The following is a 23,413-nucleotide window of genomic DNA, read 5'->3' as shown; positions in this document are numbered from 1 at the left end:
TCTGCGGTAGCAGAGGGAAGGAATGTTTCTGAATTTTTGAATTATGCCTCTGTGTTGATCAAAGTATTCAACGGTTACCTCAGGATCTTACACATACAAAGAAATTTTTAAAAAGCAAATTTCAAGTTACTCTTAAAAAAAGACACACATGTTTACAAAATGTGAAACTGTCACAGTCTAACTTACCTGTGATATTTTATTGTCATTTATTGCAAGGCGTTTTAGTGCAGGAAACATTTTAGTCTTGCATCCTAAGAAAAAGAATAAATTTACAAGGCAATAGCGTAAACTTTAAATAAACAGAATTATAAAGCTATAAAGGTGTTACTTCTACATACCAAATCCAGCATCAGGAAAATGTATAGAAGATATTCCAGTGTTTCTAAGTATTAGCTGTTCTAATCTGAAATTTAATAGATACGATGATTACTATATATGGCACAGGAAGTTTTTTTTGTAAAGAAATACTACCTCAGGTTTGTTTTTTTTTAAAGATCTAATAAACTTTTGATGTGGTGCATAATCATGGACAAATGAACAGCAGCTTCCCAGACAGTACCCAGACTTCAGCGGAGTGTTCAGGGAATAAATCTTGCAGAGAATAAGTGCAATAATTTCAAGCTTTCACAATAGCCCCTGGATTTAAACGGTGTGATTTTCCAAATGATTTTTTAATAGCTTGTGGCTATTTAAAATCATGGCTGCTATTTTGGTGCACAGTGCAAGCCAACAGTTCTGTAAATTAGCAAAACTACTGTATTAGTCCCACCCTTCTGCAGCCACTGTAACTGAAGTGCTTAAGGAACACCCCCCTACTTTCCTTCCCTGGCTGGTAACCCCAAAGCAAGAATCACAGCTCAAGCCTGTAACTGCCATTAAAGACGCTGCTATTAAGAGTACAGAAAACCCCCCAAAATCTGCGTAAAGGGTATTACCACAGACATTCTTTCGAGAAAGTGGAAATACATTTACCCAATGCGGTATGGGAATTGTGCTCTCTGGGTTTTTACGGGTTTTGTTTGTTTTTTAATTTTGAAGCGTGTCTATTTCAAAGTCTGGAAACTAGCCCAAACACGCATTGAAACATCCAAAACAGAGTGTCTGTGCAGAGGAGATGCCACACACTTGTACCAGTGAAGTCACAACAGTAACCTTGCCCACGGTTAATAATGGAGAGCAGATAACAGAGACAGGGAAGAATTGTCACTACACTTTTTTTCCTCCCTCCAACCCCCCCCTGCTGCTTTCTTTACAAAGGACAAATAAGCAGGCACCGTGGGTATACAGTGCTCACGGCAAAGCATCCATTACCAGTGATATTTAGTGGGTCAGCCTCAGGAGTGACACCGTTCAGCAAACTGCCCAGCGGCTTTCTGCAGAGCCCGACGGCTGTGCAGCTAGGGGTGAGCCTGCATTGCGCTGCCACGGTCAGAAAACTGTCCCCAAGAAATAACTTCCATAGCTCCTTTGCTTTGTCACTCCACACACACTCTACAGTCCTGTCATCTTGGATAAAACCCCTGTGCATACTAATATATCAAGAACTTAGTAACATGATAAATCACTTCTGTTTCACAAGTATACACTGAAAACCTAATGACGTACAGCTTAATGTGTTACTATACAACAAAAATAAGATCGTATCAAAATAGCTCAGTGAAACAATTCAGTTACTCTCCTCAAGAGGGCAAGATACCTCTATTTCAAGACTGCGTAAATCTTCCATGCAACATCAATACTATCGTATTTCAGTTAAGACCATGGAGATGAATACCCAGGACAAAGAATTCCCAGCAAACTTGTTTAACAGCTACCTGGGGAGATGTGCTATTAGATGCAGCTGATTTCCATCCAGTAACTGGTTGTCTGAAAGGTCTAACAACTTCAGGGTCTGCAGGACGTTATCAGGCCTGCCACATTGGAAAAAAACCAAACACAAATGCAGAACATTTAAAGTTATATGCTGATGAAAACACTAGTTTTCCAAGTACATAACTGCATGCAATAGTTCTGTACATTTATAAACGTTTATAAAGTGTATCACCTGAAGTTTGCATCATTTATTTTACAATTACGTCACGGTGATGTAAACATTACAGGAGTGGAACTTTATCTGCTGTGTAACTTTGCAGTACATCAGTCACAAACGACTGGCTTAGGTTACTCCTCTTACCTTTCCAAAACTGCGATATTATTAGAAGTAAGGTACAACTCTTCAAGTGCTGGCCATCCTGGAGCACAAAGAAGAACCTAAGAGCAAAACTTTATTTAATATAACAAAAGTTGGGGGAAATCATTCCAGAAACTATACTTTATGTAGATTTCCTGAGAAGATGTTCAGAACAAGCCACAGCTCCCCAAAACGGAGAAACAAGCATTATGGATTGCCTAGCCCTCCCTTTCTTCCAGCTGGCTCTTGCCTGTGTCTGGATCTACCGGCACAGATGACATCAAAGGGGTTCTGCACAGTCACAGGACTCAGGGTTCCAGGCTGTAGCCTAGCAGCTGCCCTACCTCAGACTGTGTGACCTGGAAACTGGATTTATTTTACTCTGTTGGGTTGGAGCGATCAGATTTTCCCTATGATGAGGTGAGGAAATGGCCGTATACACCAGACTGCTAATGGTTCTGGAACATCTGCACATCTCATCAGGTCTGCCAGACTTCTTGAATGTCTTAATTTATCAGAGCATGGAGGCTTCTCTGTGATGGGACCGTGCCAGCACATGAAACCACTAAAACCCAAGAACTGCATTAAGTCAGCACATATCCTGAAGTTTTCAATTAAAAGAAATTAGTTCAAAAAGTCTACAAAATGAACAAAGATGCATTTGTTTTAAATCTTGTGTCCTGAAAGTACAGACACATCATTATTTTACTTTATAAAGATTTATTTTTTGCAAACAGCTACAGCAGGTAACACAACTTTTAAAAATAAATGCTTATTATAAAGCAATAGAAGCTGCTGGCACAAACCCCAGTTTTTTATGTGATTGTGACAGTGTCAAAAATTTTGCAGTTTTAGCAAATGGAGTTCCATAAGCACTGGAACTGACTGGCTTTCTACAGATTTGTGCCACTGAGTTGCAAATTTTTTTTTTCACTGAGGTTTGTCTTGTGTGTATTCTCCAGAGACAAATCAAGCGTGAGCTCATCCTGCTACTCCTTCCTTAGTTAGGAAACTTAAGGAGGGGCTCTTTCCTTCATCTACATTCCTATTTTCTTGGAACTTGTAGGTAATAAATTATTTTTAAGCTCCCACCTCTTCTCAAAATGTGTTTGCAATTGGCTAGCAGATTCAAAGTTTTTGAGATGCAGCACCACAGCCACACACATGCACAGCATGATCGGCTAAAGGCTGTTTTTACAGGAGGTTACAAAGGTTACAAAGCAGTGCAAGTTCAGCCATCTGGACAATCAAATTGTATTTGTTATGTACATAGCTAACTGATTCTCCTGTAAATGCCCACTATCCTAGTCACCAAAAAGCCTCCTTTCATCAACGGTTCTTCATTCTCTCCATTACAGCTCTACGAAGTTATACAGCTGGATGTATATATAACTGTCTTATTATATACAAAATACTGAGATGTCTTCAAGTGGTGGCATATGATATGGGACTTAACTGCTTCACACCCAAAATTATGAAACACCATCCTGCTGCCATATCTGCAACACACGTAAAATTACAAACTCAGATATAACAACTTTTCCTGCTCCACAGCAACAGCAGGAAACACCAATATTTCATCTCTTTATTTTGGACAGTGTTTCCCTATGTCAACAAGACAGACCAAAAGAGTTTATCTATTAGTGATGAGGAAGCATGAAAAGAAGCCTGAAGAGTCAAGAGAAATTAAGTGCACATTTACTACAGGGAACCTCTGGGGGCTTCCCCCACAAAAGCCCTGCGTTGTGACGGATGGAATAGAAAAACTGCACAACACTGAAGTATCAGAAGCCTTTTCAATAGACTGACCAAATTATTAGAAAATTGCCGAGACCAAATGATAGTCACATCACAATCCTAAGAAACTCCAATTGCGGAATTTTCAACTATTGCTTAAAACAGCTCCCACAGAAACTAAGTTCACAGGTCTAACACTAAATTAACACTCAGGGGAGACCAGGGGCTTGTTGGGGATGGCTGGTGGGGAGGTTGGGATGAATAGCCAGTGGAGTAGCCACTGCCGATCAAAAAGAAAAACAGAAATCCAAAACCTATTGCAAAAGAAACAAAGAAAACAAGAAACAATTGTCACCGTGTAAGTCCACGATGTTCCTGTACTGTTGGTCTCTTTATCCCAGAAAGCAAGTAATATAAATAGGAAAGGCACAAAGCAGCTTAACAAGAATCATCAAAGCTATGAAACCGAAAACAGCTGTTCTCAGTTACTTGCATACAAAATATTGAGACATATTATCAGGCAGCAAGATCAAAAATCAAAAAGGGTATTTTTTCATACAGCACATAATTAAACTGATGTTAAAAGATGTGGGTATCAAAATTTTCAAATGGTTCTTAACACAGTTCGATAAACAATGAAATACAAAATCCACAAAAAATAATTAAATACAGATATACAGTCTCCAGCTCGGGAAGTCCCGGAATTCCAGACTACTTTATAAGAAGCTCTTACCATACACTTGCCCTTTGCCTAGAATTTTACCCAACTACCTGCTACTTGCCAGTGTCAGAAACATGATCCTGCACCTCTCGTCTAACCCAGATTTTTCTTTTACCCTGTGTAACAGCAGATTATTTTATAAGATGTTAGTTCGAGAACAGAATGACAAATATAACATTATGATGTACATGCTGAAAAAGAAAAAGTGGTTTTGGGAGCCATAAATATGAATTCATTACTATCAAATGCATTAATTAAATTTCTAGGTCAATGGTTTCTAACTGTAGGATATTTCATAGCACAACTTCTCCCCTTGAAGGGTATATGTTATGTTTTGAACAATCAATCAACAATTAGACAGTAATGAGCTCTTTTATGGATATACTGATAGAAATCTCAGCTGTATTTAGACATATGCATATAATGTACTAATGAAAGAACTTTTAGGAAAGCTGATGCTCAAGGCATGTAAATGTGGATTTATGCATAACTGCTTAACAGTTAAGTGTTCCCCTCTACTGCGAAAAATACTTCAAAACGGGAACAAATGAAAAAAAAACCAACCCACCCCAAGTCTTCTTTTTTAAAACTATCCCCATGCCATATATTCTTACGCATGGCACCAAGTTATTTTTAAATGCTGTTCACCACCAAATTGTTTTAATTTTAATGAAAACATTTCTAGGATTTTCAGACTTTGCTTATATTCCCATTGACAATCACTGTATTCCTCTTTTCCCTGGATCATATTCACTACTATTTTCTATTAAGAAGTTGACTTTTCAAAGTAACTTCCTATAGAGCTCAAGCAGTAATATTTTGAGTTTATTCACAGAGATTTAATGTCAGGCTGGTCCCTTTATTTTTCCCCTTTTTTTTGGCTGCCATGGAACACCACTTTGAAGCATAGGCTTCTGTCTCTGTACTTATGAATGAATCAAATTTCAATTTTCTAAGAAAGATTGCTGAACAAAATATGTATTTACTGCCTATGATGAATTGTCAGCTAAAGCAGAGTTGCAAAACCAGCAGCTGCCAACGTTTTAACCACCACAGATTTACCCTGACGAGCACTAGACAAGATCTGAAGTGTTTGTAGCCACTTAATTCTTCCATTTAGTTCACTATTCATATTGCTGCCGTTATGGAAGGATTATAACTGTCCCAGCAAAAACCACACTGATGGTTTAAGAGCACAGTGAACGGCCACTGAACAAAAATATAGCAACGACCCTCCTCTAGCCCTGCTGCAGAAGAGAAGGAAGAAGTTTCTTTCCATTTAACTCAAACCCCAGTTTTGGTAAGCGCTCTATTACCGGATAGTGGCTGGCAGCAAAAAATTGAAAATTCAGGTAATTTCTCAATGCAGTACACACAGAATGTAACCTGAAGAAATCCAAATAATGGGCTGGAATTTACAGGCCGTTATAAGCAATGTGGCACTACTGAGATGTGCTTCATAAGCCTGCTCGCTGAAAAAAGGCCCACTGCTAACGTATTTGACAACAGGACTTCATGCTTAATAAGACAAAGTATTAGGGGAGAGCCATTTACATGTCTGCCTGTTTCAGTCCCTGAAACAAGTCAGAGCTTTGTTTATTCAGTGCTGTATCTGTGTTGCACATAACCAGGCACGATGTACTTCAAAAACTGTCAGTATGTGCAAAGATACTAAAGCCAATCTGCTGAGGCAAAGCGATGCCAAAACAAGTACTTCGTGTCATGATGACATACGTTCTTTCCATTTGCATTTGTTCTACTGCATGCATAAAAATGCAGATAAACCTTTAATAACTACAAGGCAGCAAAAAGTTTTCATTCACAGAAACCTCTGGGAAATGAAGTTCTATTATACTCCAACTGCTTTACCTTGACTTGGCAATTTGCAAATGGAGATAAAGCAAAACGCTGCTTATTAGACTCCTGTGCCAGTGCAACTTCCTACATTATGTAGGAACTATGCCAGTTACCATGTAACTAATAGAGTTATGCCACAGCACCTTTTCTAAGGCTGATTACATTTCACTAGAATAATACAACGCATAAATGTTTCTTGTGCTTTCCTTGTCTCAAAACCCTAACAATATAAATAAAAACAAAACCAGGAAAGGTTATTACCTCTGTCCATGTAACCTCAGTTTGATTAAGTGCCAGAATCCTCAATTTTGAAAATACACCAGATACAGAAGTTGATGTAGATGGAAATTTAATTTTGTTTTCACTGTGTAAAAAGAATAATTATTAGCATAATGAATAATTGCATCTATTTAATAAACTAATTTGGAAATATGTATTAAAGACAAAAACAATTGCCACAAAATTAAAAAGTCACTGCAAAGGTGTAACATATTTTACAATACTATACAATTTCCTTCTAGTTATATTGAAACATACCCTTTCTTCCTAATTTACTCTCCTACTTCATGAATGCATATTTATTCATCTGTGGACTCCTTCCCCATTTTCCTCCAAGAAGTCAGATTTTGGGCTTAAACCCATTAGTGTTGATTCAAAATAAAACCCCTAGATGACTATCCAGACCCCAGTAAAAAAAAAAAAAAAAAAAAAGGATGTAAAATCCACTCTCAATAGCAAAATATCCCTATAGAATAGTTAAAAGATTCTCAAACCTTCAGTCTTCAAATTAGTATTCATCACTCAGCCCTAAACAAAAGTTTTTTTATCTTTCCTAAGGTCTAGTCTGCCTGCATATTACAATAAAAATTTCTCAGCGTAATTAAACTTACATACTTAGGGGTTAGTTTTCCCTATTTAAACAAGCTCTTAGAGAGCTGACGGATGACTAATTGCTTTTATTCTTCTTCCAACATTCCTCGCACAAAAAAAAATCAGTAACAGACTTACCTGCTAATGGCTTTCTTTTTTAAAGTAAACAGGAGGTCAAAACGATAAAAAACAAATTCAGACTATTTCAGTTTCTAGCCATAAGCCTCAGATTCCAGCATCAACCTCATTTTGCTTTCCAATTTTATCACAGATAACTTCGGAAACCCCCGCAGTCTAGACTATACTTCTCAACAATGAAAACCAACAAATTATTCTAGGTGAAACAAAATAAATTCCCTGTATTCTCATGCATGCTGACAATAATAAATCATGACAGCATATGGTCTAGGCAAAGATAGATTTACAAATAGCACCCAGGTAGCAAACAGCTGTTCAGTGCTAAATACTGAAGAAAATGGAACACCTATAACTATTAAAAAAAAAATATTGTCACATTAACTATAAAAACAAATACAAAAACTGGAGTCACTTTGTTACTAAATTAACTTGTTATTTATTCCAATTTAACTTACAACCCTTTCAACTGTTTTAGCTACACTGTACAATGACAGCTTTGGAAGCTGCTAACCTCAAGTCAGACCTCCAAGACTCTTAAAAAAAAAAAAAAAAAAAAAGTCGTATTTTGGGTTTCTGCCTTGAGTCCTGTTGCCCTGCTGCTGTATTCAAAGAGTAGCATGACCTCCAAAGCAGCTGACCAACTCTGCTTAAAGTGTCGAGGCTCTAATCTTGACAATAAAACAAACTTCCTAAAGTTGCAGCTATAACATTAACTTCTCAAAATTAGTGGCTTAGCATGCTACCAGTTTACAAACTTTAATCTACTGTGTAAATTCACACCACAAGATTATTCTGGCATGTGACAGCTACAGTGTATAGGTGTGTACTGAAATGCTCTTTTTGAAATTATTTTGTGAATTCTTTCTTGTTTTGATGGAATTGCAGCTTTATTTAACAACATTCTCCTTTTCCAATGTCATCATTGTACTAAGAGATTTTCCCCTAGGTCTGTCACCATGATCCACAGCTCTTATCAGCATCACTTCAGGACAGGAACAGACTGGGCCTTGGGATACTTAAGGTTTGTTTAAAGCATTACAGGTATTTCAGTTTGGTGTCAAGACACTGTTGGTAAAGCACCATTCTTCCACAAAAGTGGGTTCCTAAATAAAGACTTGCATGGGCAGTCAGAATATATCAACAATAATAAAAACCAGAGATAAAGTCTTGAAACACTTGAAATGACTTTAAAAGAAAATGAAAATATATTTACTTTACGGTTTTTCTATGTAGAAAAAAATTTCTAAGCTCACAAAAAAAACCCGACAGGTTTGCAAACCCAGAAGTCAAACAGATAGCTACTACTAAAACTAACTAAAAATGCTAAGCAAGATTTTTGAGTGCTAAGGATGTGTTACTAGTGCTTTCACAGGCAGGCTGCAAATTCCCTCAGCAATGCCACCTCAAGGTCTTGGCTTCTCCCGAGTGGCCCATCTGCCAGCAGAGCCCCCACCCCCTGCCAGTGCCACGCAGACCCCATGCACCAGCATCCAGAGAGCCTGACCTGCTGCACATGCATGCAGCAAATCCGTCTGTCTCTCCTGCCGAGCCGGTCTCCTTGCTGCAACCAGATTCACTGCACACATGCAATGTGGATGTAAACACGTGTTAAGTCAGTTCTACCTCAGGGCAAACTAAGCTTGAAAAATCAAGAGAATTAATTGTCTTAGAAGTTGCCTAAGTGTATAAGGGCATTTTACAATGCTGTAAACCTAAGTTTCTATACTCCCGGTCTCCTCGTTTCTATAAAAGTACTCAGCATTTTTTTTTTACCTTCAGTCTAAATGCTTAAGAGTCTACAGTACACTGTAAAAACCCAGAGTGCATTTTAATCCGTCTCCCTAGCCAACCAGCCAATTTGCATAAAGATGATGAAATCTGTTATGTAGAACACATTGACAAATGCCTAAATTCCTGTAAATGTTTAATGGCTGAAATCTGTATTCTATTTTTCAGACAACTGTGCTTTTTCTAATTTTACAAAACTCCAATCAAAACCCATCTGTCCCAAGCACTCCTCCAGAATTTAGTTTTACATAGATGCTGAACTCCTAGGGTTCTAGTCCTTCATGGAAAAGGGATGACTAAAAAATATAGCACACGCATGAGTCATTGAAGGACAAGATTTTAAAAAAGAAATATTAAAAAACTTAGCTCCCATTAAAATGAGTACTGAGGCATCCAGTTACCTTTAGAAAGCTGACCCCGTATCTATAAAAGAGACTCTTCTTTTTTGTCCCTACCCCAAAGGAACAGAAACCCAAATATGAATATTTATACCTAATATTAAGTGTTTCCAGATTTTGAACTTGAGAAGCAATAGCTGTTACTGTCTCCCAAGATGATACCAGATTTTTTGATAGATTTATATGCCTGATATCTGAAATTTCACATTAAGAAAAAGGAACTTATCTCAAATCTGAACTCCATCTTTCAGAAATTAGAATTAGGGCTTGTTTTTGAATCAAATAAACAGAAATAGATTACCTGTTTCAGCTAAGGGATACTACTGCTCAGTTACAGCAAATTATATTTTGATTCGCGGTACGGAAATGGCTTACAGTTTTATAAAAGAGCTTAACTTTACAAATCCTAAAATGGATTAATTTCTGTACTGACAGGAACTCTTACCAGTCCTTATAAATGAACGAATACCACCTGCTTTGTATTTCTACAACTGTTTTGCTACAACATGCAGTATATTGAATATGTAATTTATTGGAAATATCTGGTGCCTACAGAACATATCAGTTGTATTTTTATGGGGTTTATCTACACGAGATTAAAATTTTTTAAAAAACCCCAAACCAAACCAAAATCCATTGCTGGAGCCTTCTGAAATTACAGTCACAGTAGCAACCTATGACAGTATTTCTATTTTTATCCACAATTTGCATTCCCTCTCAAAAACTGTAGGCATCTACTTTTTTCTAACTCTGTAAACACTGCATTAAGCTTCTAAATAGCCACTGCATTTTAAAACATTTTTTTAATAAAAGGATACAAATATCATTGAAGTGAACTCTTGAATGCTAAAATACGTAAATTATTTGTGATCTCATGTAATATAGCAAAAAAGGATACTAGCACACGTTCTGCTGATTTCCTCTGTCTCGCCAGCATGGCTCACTGCACACTTACGCACTGAGATATCTACCAGTTGGTTCAGTCGGCTAAATGAGAAAGAATATTCTGTTAAGTAATCTTCAAACAGAAATATGTCCGTTGTACAAATACCTGGTTATTAAAACTAAATAATTTTCTTTTCATACATATCGCCTCCTTTAGAATTAGCAACGTGCAGACTGCTACAGTGTAGTCTGTCTTAACTCAAAAAGAGATACAGCTCTGTTTTTTGGCTTTGTGCTGCTACTACAAAGGAAGTTAAACCACAACCCCTACCTCCCCAAAACCCTCACCTAACTGAGAAAAGTGATAAACCAGACAAAATATAGCTATGTAAGCTGGAATTCAATTAGACGTTCCAAGTTAAACAGGTTTCTTGTAATATTTTTTGAAAGAGGTTCTAAGTTATTTGGACATTCTTTGTACCACTTATCCATAAAGACAAAACCAACAACAACAAAAAGTATTTTTGACTGCTTAGTTAGTATGTTCTGGGAGACAAAAGGAGAACAGTTGTGATGTATCAGCTCAGAAGGAGAATGCCACCTACTGAACGGATGCCTCTCTACTGCTGGAGGTCATTAAAATTGCAATCTATTACACATCATCAAATTACTTCCTTTCTTACCCTTTCAGATAAATGAACATGACGTGAACTGACTGAAAGGCTTCTTCACTAGCAGTACAGTGACCTTCCGTCTTCCCTCTCTTAGTTACAAAATCATTACTGAGATGAGTAAACACAGATGATATAATACTGTAGTGTTAACAAAATATTAAAATACATCCATTTAGAGAGGACCATGCATGTGTATAATGATTGCCAATATCATGGTAATTTAGCACACTCATTCCTCCCAAAATATCATCATCTCCTACTTTGTGAAATCAGAATGAGGATTGTGAACACTCAAATGTGATACAAAGCTCTTTCCTATCTGTAGAAAGGTAAATTATGAAGCCACAATAGGAAGACTTCTTGTCTCTTCCACCACAGAGCAGTCTGGCTTACTTTTGGAGATATGACAATATTAGAAGCAAGGCAGCCAGTCTCCCTTCCTTACAGCTGAACTCTACTACTTGACTAATCAATTGCTGAGAGTGTATCTTAGATTTTCATGTATTATATATATGTATTACACCTGCCTTTGCTGTTCTGCAACAGAATCCATGCCAACAAATTCCACAGTCTTCTTTCCGAATACTAATGTATTCTCTGTCCCATGTTGAACATCTTGCTCATCATTCAATCCGTACCGATCCTTTACTGCAGTCAGAAAATCTACTCCGAAATTTGCCTTGTTTGGCCGGATAAAAGATCCTCCTGTAGGATGCCTAGAACAGAGCAGCCAGGAAAAAGTGAAATACGAAAAGTTACCGTAAGAATGACCATTCTCAAAAGTACTAATTATTACTTTTTTTTAAATACCAGGAATGTCAGCAGTCAAAAGGCAATTCTACAGGCTAACTTTAGACATTACTGTTCCCACTCAGTAAGAGCAGGTAAGACTTGCAAAGTATCTTGGACAGTATTTGACCCAGTAAGTTCACATTTTGAGATGCCACAAGATCCAAAGAACCAGGTCTCTAAATGTACTAACACATCAAAATTACAGTGCCAGTGCCATTATTAGAAACAACTTCTCTGTTGTTTCCAAATTCATTATGAGATCAATTCTTCCAGAAAATTAAGGTTCTACCTACAAACAGACACAAAGTTACCTAAATCATAAAACTAATGCACCTGGAGTCTTACCACAGCCTAAGGTCCGCAGGAATAACCAGAACAGTCATTGCATCACTACATTTGACTGGAATAATTCCCTTGTAATTCTAAGAGAATGCAGCCTTGTCCTTCCATCCACACAAATGACACAAGACGCAAACTGTGCCACTTGGAACTCTCATACAAACTCAAACTTCTAAAAATTCTGATACTAACTCGGGAACAATTTTGAAACTGAATATTCAAAAGAATTATCCAACTAATGTATGTTCTACACAGTCCTATGAGACATTTCTTAGTTTTTCCTGAGCACTAAAAAAATTTTACTGCGCAACAATTTCTTGCTGTGCAATCACTTTGACAATTTCTATCACAGTTTGGAAGGAAACACAGTATCTAGGATGAACTGGCAGGGACACGTTGCAGGAAGAGTATCACAGAGCAGATGGAGTATCCGATAGGAGGATCAGCCAGAAAACAGCAGGAAGAAAATTGGAAGTTATGATTACCTGTCTGCCTTCCAGCTGAGAAGAGTACAGACTTTGGCTGCAAAGTACCCAGAAGGAAGAAATCACTTATGTAAATAAACCTCCTCTTTTCAAAACATCATGTAAACGTCAAGTGGCTAATTAGCAAACTGTAATATAAACCATCAATGCTACAAGAGTTCAAAATTTTCTCAGAAAAACAGTAACTAGAGACCCTGAAACCTACGGACCTATTACAAGTAGATGGAATAGCTTGGCCACCATATATTCACATAATTATTAAAAATATCAGTACCGGAAATTGCCTGTGCCAGTTTCATTCATTGACATTTCTAATACTTATTTAAGTACTCTCATATCCTAAAGAAGGGTCTGGGTAAAAAGCTAGTTATTATTTACTTCACAAATATTTTCAGTCTAGTTTTCCAGTGACTAAATTTGGAGCACAGTGATGACAAAGCAAGCAGAAAGACATACGCTTAGAGAATGTAAATCCAGGGTGTAGTACCATGTTCAACAGGCATTTTCAATTTCCTACATTTTCAATTGAGTAACCTTCTTCTAAGTCTTTTCTTCCATTCATTTGAAGTTCTTCATAGCTTGCAAACATCTGGCTAGTTCAAATGTTGCAATTCCTCAAAGGTAAAAATTATGTGACTCTTTCTCAACACCACTTCTTAAAACAGTAAATGACGTTTTCATCATCTTAACTATAACATCTCTTACCTGCAGAGTATATCACTTTTGCATTTAAGTCAAACAGCTACATAGATAGCAGAGTGCAGGATTCTACTTGGGGCCCTGGAAAGAAAACCTGTAGTCTTGTCTATCCGTAATTCACCCTAGGTCCTGCTGTATGTTTATTCTGACATCTCCTGTCCTTTTCCCTATCAGCTCGATTCTCCCATTTTGTCATCGCCATCCCTCTGCACTCAACAGTTCTGCTCCTTTTCTTCCTCTGCTCTCCCCAAGCCTCTCCCCAGAGCTGATCTAGACCCCTGCACACGCCATTTATCCCCGGTGTTGCCAAGCCCTTTGGGTCTCTCCATCACCATACCCATTCCTAAGCCCATTTCTGTCCTCTCTGGTCACCGTTTCTATCAGCATCTCCTTCCTCATTGTCTTTGCAGGAGCCAGTTCTATCCCCAGGAAAAAAATGCAAAGGAAACGAGCTACCTTGTCATTTGAAGCTACTGGAAAAGTAAAGTGCATATCTCTCTCAAGACCCTTCTATTTTTTGTTCTGATCACAGCAAGATCGCAGGGTTTTTCTCTCCTGTTCCTATACCTTCAAAGCACTATGCATGCTCTTACCTAATGTATACCCAAATCCATTCCACAGCCTAAGTTTCTTTTTCAATTCCTTTCTATTAATTTGATCTACTTTTGCAAGAACTGTCACAGAGAAGGACAGAAAAGGAGACTGCAATGGGAACCTATTTTCAGGCAAAATGATTGTGTGTTCAAGGAGAGAGGTCGCTTACCTGTCACTCATTTTCCCTAAAATATACTGCCTGTATTAACTTTCACGCTAGGGAATATGAACGGTACAAACCATATGTACAAATCAAACAACTAATGTACAGCACCTGGACTCATGAAAAAGCACACCTATTAGCAATCCGTCTCTATAACTGGGAACTAAACAGATAAATCCTAATCCAAAGAGTCATCCAGCATGGTTATCATGAGATGGAAGAACCTGTGGATATTCATCAACCTGACTTAAGCTGAACATTCGGAACTCTGAGAAGAGGGATTTTGCTCCCATGTGTGTAAAATCTCCCGCATCCAGGACAATACACTGCGCAGAAATGATCTGGTACAAGATATGCCCCAATTTCCTTAAGCAGAAAATCTGGAATATGCTCAAGTGGGGCTCTGACAATCAGCTGGCTCTGGTTAATACCGATACTTCTCACTGACTTTCAAAATAGAGAGGCTGACCCCAATCTCAGAAGTCAGCTTGTAGGACACTTCCTATTCATGACTCAGTACCCTGAAGCAATACAGCCCATCTGCCAGCACACCCAGGGCCCTTCAAAGACACTCATTAAAATTTATATTAGCTATCAGCTTCCACTGGTTAACCATCTCCCTCAACGAAGTGGAAATTGGGTATCATCCTTCTTTGTTAATGTGAAACAGAATGGTGCCACAGCTCATCATTACAGGTCCGTGATGGCTCTTCTATAGGCTACAGAATATCACACACATCCACTTCTCAGTACCTGAAGATTAATGCAGGAATACATAAACTGCAATCTGCCAACAGTTACACACTCGAGCTGTCTGACTGCAGAAGCAAGCTTCTGAGCCAAGGAGAGAGATCTCGGTTTTACCAGCCTAGACAGTAAAGGTGGATGGAAGGGCTTCTTTGCCCAGTACCAGCTGTTTGCAATGATTAACTCAAGGCAATTAGCATCATGACTGGGCACACACACTACCAAGCTCCTAAGGTGTCATAAAATACAGCCAATTGAACCCATTTATGCCTTTTCTAAACAGATCTCTTCCTTTTAGGGGAAGATGCTCAACAGACGAGACTTTTTAGAAGAATCTACACAGTGCAGCAAAGAAAACCCTTCCAGTTTTGTAACAGTTTGTGGCATCAAACAATGCTTACAAGTGACACCTAACGCGCATCTGCTATGGTGTATCAAATTCCGGACTGCACAGCAGAAGCTTTGCAAACATCAGCAAGTACTTGAAGTTCTTGCAAGTTTACCTTAGTCAAACAGACAGGTAAGCGGAGTCTGAGCTTTCACAAAACAAGGAAAGAAAGGAAGGTATCGGCAGCTCCAGATGCTACCTTAAGGTTCTGCTGGTGCAAAGGACGTGTTTGAACAGTGGTTAGGGACAACAGTTTCGTTTCAACACTTTTCTGTTGACAGCAGAGAGCAGAAGTCTCTGATGGGTAGAGTGACACACAGTGAAACAATCGAAACTTCCTAACAGAGACCTTCTGAGACTAACAGGAGTCTTGGGAACGCATTCTCCCCTTGCTAAATGGCAATCGTTCTTTCTTCATAGACGCCAACATAATATTAACGGCTTCTTGTATTTGAAGAGTTTGTGCTCTTGAGTAGATATTCCTGGAGGTGAATCTGTCATTCTTGAAGGAGAGATAGTCTGCTATAAACAGATCTCCTTTGGGCAGGAACATAAGTTTCATGCAAACAGTAACATCTGATTAGTCACAACTGCTGTCTGTAAATTTAAAAACGTGTCCCTACACAACTTATAAAAGTCACTGAAGAAGAAAAAACTGAAAACACTTAATGCCTTTGCCACGATAACCTGGCATTTCAGGACCACACAAATACTCAAAGCTCCCACCAGAAGAAAACTTAGTAACACAAAAGCAGAAAAAAAAGACCACAAAGATCTCAGAAGCAATTGCAATTCTGCCAGGCTGAAAACATTACAGAAACAAACTTTTCTGTACTACCCTCCATTTCTCTGGCTTGCTGTGAAAGTCAAACCTGGAGAAATGGATTACAATTTAATATGGTCAATACTTCTAGTAACAGTGCCTGCTGAACTATCAGGATTCCTCTGGTAAGTGATCTGGTAAGAACAATGTTCTTTAGCAGGGTGCAATGTGTCCCTTTCAATTATGACGCAGAGTACTCTAAATATGTGATACAGCAGAATGTTACCCCACCTTGTGAGGCAAACAGAGTTGTCATCTATTGCTAGGGAATCCACGCATTATCTCCCCCAGCAAAACGGCAACGATAAAAACAGCTGCTAAAATAGCAATGCCTGTGTAAACACTATGTGTGAATGAAATACCCAAAACTTAGCGAGAGGAAGGCTAAGGAAGAAGATGTTCCTTCTGCCAGATTAAATGGGGTCGGGGATAAGGGTGGTGGGGACAGACACACACACTCCACTTGACAGGAAGCATAAAAGAAGCTTCAACGTCTGTAACTGTGGGGAGGAAGAAGGCGGTACCAGAGTAGCAGTCAAAACCTGGTTTGACACCATCAAAAGTCACCCCACCAGCAGCACATCTCTGCCCAGGCCAGACAGAGCTGCCTCCTGGCCAGATGCCGAAATGAGGCTGTGCCCAGCAAGGACAGACATCGTGGGGAGCAACACATACACCCCACATGTCAGTGTGCAGGGGAAATGTGTGTGTTTGTAACCCACGTCTCCCAGGGGAGCATGTGCATGTAACTGTGAATGGATCTGGGGGACAAGAACTTACCTGGAAGCATACTCATGTTTCAAAAGCTGTATATAAATTCTAACAGTATTTTAAAGGCTTGATTACTCCTCATTTCTCTCGAGGAACTGTAGAACACAGCCTATTTTAATTACATTATACACTACTGCAACTGACAGCTGGAAGAGCTGCTTCTGTTATTATAAACAAAACTTTATTATTGGGGTGGGAGGCGGGAAATACACAAAAATGCCACTACAGTTAAGCACGGCCATTTCCAGCTAATCCAGAGTTGATTAACATGCTCGTGACGTCAGCATATTTTATGTGTCACAAAGCATGGCTGTTTTGTTCTTTGGTTCTCATATTCTTAAGAACTTTAATTAGCACCACATAATATATCACCCAGATAAATGTACTGCCATGAAACATAAAAGTTTAGGTCATATTTTCAAAAAAGACTTACTACAAAGACCACATCTAGCTGTAAGCAGACCTACTGATTTACTCAAAAAAGGACTCCAAAGAAGATCCTCTGGTAATGAGTATCTCCAATTCAGTTTTATTTTCCTCTTATGATCTCTTTTTGAAATGTCACTCTGAAAGATGTATGTTCTTAAATTCTTTTCAAATTTACCTTAAAAAGAATTTTAAAATGTCCTTTCATTGCATTTGTTCATAGTACAAGCTACTCCATCAGCTGCTTCTGCTTATCAGAATTCAGGGAGTGAGCAAAGTAGGCTTGTAAGCAAATGACACTACTGATAAGGTTTGAGGGAAAAAACCCAACATAAATATTTTGTTTATTTTTATATATGTATATACATCATATAAAGAAAAATAACCCTCCTTCCCCCCAAACAGCAGTAGTAAAGAGGTGACATTTTAGGTAGTGGAGTTGTTTGGGTTTTCAGCATCTTGTTGATAAAATAAGGTAACCATTTTTTTTTTACTTGATTTTGCCTACATCTTCACAATTAGTACAGGAACTACAAATGAGCTTGCACACAGAATATTCCATCTGTGAGTTATGGTTGACTACAGAACTATTAGACTAGAGCTATTATTTACTCTTCTAGACTCCAGAGGGACTTTCTCTGATTGGACCAAAGCAGAGTACAAAGAACAGGTATTTTAAGAACAACATGTTTAAAGATCATTACATTTAAATTTGTTATGAGTGCACACAGCTTCACTCAAAAAGTTGATTCTTACAACAAGACTTGAGATCGCTATCTGAGTTTTCATCTCCTGGGAGCACACTAATGGTTGCTAGAAAAGCAAGAGTCTATACACATGTATATAAATATTGTAAACACACAAATGTAAAGCGCTCAAGTTTCTGAAAAACATCCCCAACACGTTCAGTTGCTTCTTCCATCCAGATTCGGAATGGCCAGCCAATTACTTTCACTATTTCTCCTACAGCAGAATACAACTAGCTTCAATGTGGAAACTGCTTCAACTAAATTCAAAGCATTTAAGAAGCAACTTCTGCTAATACATTCATCCAAAAGACATTGCTGCTCTAAGACCATAATTTCCAATTCTTTCGCTAAGAAAAATCCAGTAACGTTGAATTTTTTTTCTTGCATTAAGTGTGTTTATCCTCCTTAAGCCTTGCATTACTATTATTATTGTTAGATACAAGGGAAAAAATATCCAGTCCTCACAGCTGTTTTTAAAAATTTATTTATTTTTCTAAAGAACAGATCTTATCATCTCATTTTCTGATTAATGAGGTCTCTAGGGTTTTTACCTTACGTAAACACAGAAGTTAAGATACAGACTAAGAGTTCTGATTTGCACTACGGAACATAACCTACCCCTTCCCTGTTTATGCCTGTTTGGCTACAGGTGAGAGAATTACCAGAAACAATTTCAAAATAGCTACTTCTCAATTTTGAATTATTTAATAGATAAATTCTGCTGCTGCTTTGGTCTGAGAACTAATGGCTCTGCTTGCTGGCTCAAGAACAGTTTTGACCTGAACTGATGATGAAGTATATTCTTTAACAAGCCCTGAACTGCTTGTCAGACAGACCACAATACAAGTTCAGCAGCCTCCTTTGCTACCTCAGGGAATTCCATTCATCTCCAGAAGGCCTTCTGGAAGATATAAAACTAGACCTACTTTCCCCACAGTATAAAAATTATAATTGTGATCTTTTTTTTTCTATGTGACATTTTATAGCAACAGTTCTAAGTCTCTTCCATATCATATCCCTATGTTTAGATGGGAGAATATAAATATGGAAATGATCAAAATTTTTACAAGCTGGAAAACACATGCTCAAAGGTTAGCAAATGCATGTGCTGTTACTGCATGCTTTTAATTATTATTTTGGAGGAAATTCTTCTAAGTTTTCTCTATTGAACCATGCATTGAGAGCAAAACAAAGTACACGCACATTCTACCTCTGGTTCTGGAAAAGTCTTTGAACCATGACCAGCCAAAGCTAGTGAGACTCCCAAAAACTGTCACCATGTTCCTTTCTTGTTTTTTCACACTTCTCCAGTCATCTGCTATTAGCCAATGCTAGAGGCAGGCAAACAAAGCAAGACAAATATTTGGACAGACTTCACCTAGCTATTCTTATGACTTTTATTTACATGCAAGTCGGTAAAAAAAAAAGAAAAGAAAAGAAAAGGATTTGCTTACCCTCTCACTTTCACTCTTTCAAGATCATTAACATGATGAATTAATTTCAGAGAAAAGCCTTCTTACATTTTCCAACAAACCAAAGCAACAACACATCCAAAACCAAGACCACAGACAACTTCTAATTTATTGTCTTGGTTTGTCACTTTCGCTCATATTTTCAAAATCCTTCTATTAATTCTGAGTGCTCGCTGTCACACAATTTGATTTATATTAGATTCATTTCAGTTGAATGAGCACTTGAACAGTTAGGAACAATCTGTAATCAAACCACCCTTTCACAGTTATTACCAGCCTTGGAAAGTAGGAGGTGGAAAAAGACTTAGAAATCTCTCCATTTTATCTCATTAACGTAAGAGTGGCTGCGATCCAGCGGTCAAAACAAACATCCATGTAATGCCACATCCTTTCTCCAAAAGCTGCCAATAGAAAATGGTTGGGAAAATGTGACAACAGGGCAAGTACTTTCACGGTATGGTCACAGAATATTCTCTCATCCTTCACTGCTCAGGAACTTACTGAGCTAGTAGCCCCTATTATTTAAGACCATTGATGACTCTTCTTCTATGAATTCTGTCCAGTTACTTTTTTAACTCTCAAACTTTTAGCTGCTGCGGTGTTCTCTGACATGGAAATTTTGGTTTGCCACCAAAATTGCAAAAGGACATTCTCCCATGACCACCTTGTCAATATGCATGATGTCAACACTGAATCAACTCACTTGCATTTGAAATACTGTGTTCCTTCATAGGTGCCATCATGCTTTCCTCTCTGAGGATTATCCCATTCCACACCAAGCCAAATTCCTGAAAAAATATGATAGATAACATTTTCAAATTTATGGCGTCATAGACAGAGAAATCACGGTTGGAAGGAACATCTGAAGTTCATCTAGCCTAACCCTCTCTCTCAAAGGAGGAGATTATCACCAACATGAAAACAGGTCAGCCAGGTAAATCTTTACTTTGCCAGATCTTGAAAAATCTCCAAGGACAGAAAGATTCCAACTTACCTGGGCAGCTATTCCAGTGCTGCATTACTTCAGCAAAGAAAAAGATTTTCCTGCTGTCCAATTTGAACCCTTCCAGCCACATTTGTGGCCGTTGTCCCTTACATAATCTAATGCTAGTAAGAATTCAGCTCTGTCATCTTTGTAACGGTCTGTCATCCAGCCGCCTGCAGCTATTAGATGCCACTTCATCTTCTCTTCACAGTAACCAAACCCAGATTCCTCAGCCTCTCTTCACAACACACGTATGTGGTCTATGCCCTTGACCACCTTGGCAGCCCTCCACTGGATCCTCTCAAGTTTATCTGCATTCCACTTGAACTAGGACAGTCCCAAACCACATACATGATTCCAAGTGCAACTTTATCAAGACCTCCTGCTCCCAGAGGCAGACACCAGCTTCCTTTGATTTGTTGGCCGTGTTCATCATTCTAAGGTAACCCAGTACAACACATATCTTGCTTGGGACAAGAGCTCACTGTTGGCTTATATTCATGACAGTATCCACCTTAACTCCCAAGTCCTTTACAACAGACCCTGTGAGTTGCTGGTGCTTCCCAATCTGTACCGCTACACAGTTTATTTCACACTACCTGGAGAAATTTATCCTTCTTGAACCTCTTGGGCCCAAACCTAAAGTTCATAAAGTTTGCTCTGGATTGCAATTCTACCTTTTGTCACACCGGCCAGTTGAGGGTGAAAGCTGCTCATTTTCTGAGACACTGATGAATATATCAAGCAATAGAGATGCCAGCATTTATTTCTGCAGGACTCGCATGTTATTAGATATCAAGTCACTATTACTGTTTTTCCACTTGACAGACTGGCAGACTTTCAATCCACTTAATCTGGCTTGTATTTCCCCAGCTTCCAAATAAGATTCTTTATAGAGACACTACTAAAAGACTTACTAAAGTCAAGGAATGCTACATCCCCCATTCTCCTTTGTCCATATTCCCAGTCATATCATCACAGAAGGTAATTAGGTTTACAAAGCACAACTTGTTCTTCTTTATAAGCGTCAAGTACTCCCAACTAACATCTTGTCCTCCACAGGCTTGGAAACGGACTCCAAGAGAACATGCTACGTGATATTGCTAGGGACTGAAGTGAGACTGATGAGTTTACAGTTCCCGGATCACCCTTCTTGCCTCTTCTAGAACTGGATGCAAGGCTATTCTCTTTCCAAGCATCAGCCATCTCCCCATCCTGTCACCACAAGTTTTCAAAGATGACACATAGTGCATTCACAATCAGACTGGTCAGATCTTTCAGCAAACTGGGCTGAGTCTTATTCGTCCCCACGAATTTGAATACACTATCAAAGGAGTGTCTAGTCTGTTGATTTGTGGCTGCCTGCCTCTCTCCTTCCCAAACCACGCCAGTACACAGAGAGCAGGGCACAGACTGCTCATGAAAACTAACTGAAAAAGGAAGGTGCTAAGATCTTTCTGTTGCAAGAAAAAACGTAAACAATTTCAGCCAGAAGTACTTCTTGCACTCTTTTTGACAACTCTGACTTCTAAAAAAAACCCCAACAAGATATCTAGAGTAGAAGCGGCCATATTTATACAAGAACAACAAGGAAAAAACCAAGCTGTAAAATGCCACATCCTACTTCACTTTTTTAAAAAATCAAGAACAGAACTAGAACTTTGAGAACAACCGTTAAACGTAAATAATATTTACTACCGTGCCGTTTACCTGCCGTAGGAGGAACACAGCCAACATAGCGCACAGTCGCATACTCCGTGCCACACAGGACTCTTCGGCCCAGCGCCCCCGAGGGCGGGCTGGCGGCCATTCCGGGGCTCCTGCGGCCTGAGCCGCCCGCAGCCCTGCGAGAGACACCGCACGCCTCACCACCGCGGCCGCCCGGAGCCCCCCGCCCCCCCACACCCCTTAAGCTCATTTTTCCCGCCCAGCAGCGCGCTGGGCCCCTGAGGGTGAAGGTTCGCCCTCCCAGCGCTATCCCCTGCAGCCCCCGCACGCCGCCGGCAGTGCCACTGCGGGAGCGGCCCCGCGGCGGAGCGGCCTCCTTTGGGGTCGCTTCCAAGCCGCGGACCGCAAACCGCCCTCCTCCCGTCAGCGCCGCCCGCTGCAGCGGAGATCACGGCGGGCCCAGTCCGCAGGAGGACGGGCAGCCACCCCCCGCCCCGCCAGGTGCCGCTACTGCGACAGTAAGTCACCGTCTCTGGGCCGAAGCAGCCGGTAACGCACCGGGCGGGAGGCGCAGCACCGGGCGGGAGGCGCAGCCCCGGGCCGGGCCCACACGCCGGCTTACACCCTGCACAGCCGCGCCCGGGACGGACCGCCGCTAGCCACAGCTCCCAGCCCCTCTTCCGTCCTGCGCAGACTGACAGCTGTCGCCCCGCCTCTCCCGGCCCAGCGGCGCGCTCCCATTGGCCTCGGGACCCCAGCACCGCCCTGGCTTGGCCGCTATTGGCCTAGCTCCTTCTTCGACCCCGCTCAAGTCACCGCCTTCAGGGGTAATGACATACCGCGCCGCCGCCGTAGAGCTTTCTGGGTAATGCTGTCCGTTGAGGCGGCCACGTCGCGCGGGCTTGCGGCCCCTGGACTACATCTCCCAGCATGCCGCGGAGCGAGAGGCGGGCGCCCTGATTGGGCGAGCAGGGACCGCGGCACCGGGCGTGGGTCTCGGCCGTCACCCGCCGCCGCGGAGGGGAATCTCTCCTCTCCTGCCCGGTGCGGAGCGCGGCGGTCGGGCCCTGGCAG

The 23,413-nt window shown here is 40.0% G+C and overlaps 1 protein-coding gene across 7 annotated transcripts in view; it reads right to left on the bottom strand.

The window, feature by feature from the left end:
* Positions 1-23,041, bottom strand: part of TBCE (tubulin folding cofactor E) — a 29,459-nt gene extending 6,418 nt beyond the window's left edge. The window contains exons 1-11 of one of the 7 annotated variants that reach the window (XR_008732993.1): positions 22,962-23,026; positions 22,382-22,515; positions 20,390-20,474; positions 11,766-11,954; positions 10,578-10,666; positions 9,774-9,873; positions 6,747-6,849; positions 2,174-2,250; positions 1,815-1,910; positions 339-403; positions 187-251 (exon numbers count right to left, since the gene is read on the bottom strand). Coding sequence is in view for 6 of the 7 variants with exons in the window: in XM_055714928.1 (XP_055570903.1) it covers positions 187-251; positions 339-403; positions 1,815-1,910; positions 2,174-2,250; positions 6,747-6,849; positions 9,774-9,873; positions 10,578-10,666; positions 11,766-11,954; positions 20,390-20,474; positions 22,382-22,481 (969 nt within the window). In the remaining variant the exon portion in view is untranslated. Of the gene's footprint in view, positions 1-186; positions 252-338; positions 404-1,814; positions 1,911-2,173; positions 2,251-6,746; positions 6,850-9,773; positions 9,874-10,577; positions 10,667-11,765; positions 11,955-20,389; positions 20,475-20,680; positions 20,721-22,381; positions 22,516-22,866 lie in introns of those variants that run through there. The other 6 variants (XM_055714928.1, XM_055714927.1, XM_055714929.1 and 3 more) reach the window with 6 other exon arrangements.
* Between the last annotated feature and the right edge of the window lie 372 nt (positions 23,042-23,413).

The sequence above is a fragment of the Falco cherrug genome, chromosome 6 (assembly GCF_023634085.1).
Source record: "Falco cherrug isolate bFalChe1 chromosome 6, bFalChe1.pri, whole genome shotgun sequence".
In the NCBI taxonomy this organism is placed as follows: Eukaryota; Metazoa; Chordata; class Aves; order Falconiformes; family Falconidae; genus Falco; species Falco cherrug.
Note: the sequence above shows the minus strand (reverse complement) of the source record. Positions and strands in the feature narration are given on the sequence as shown.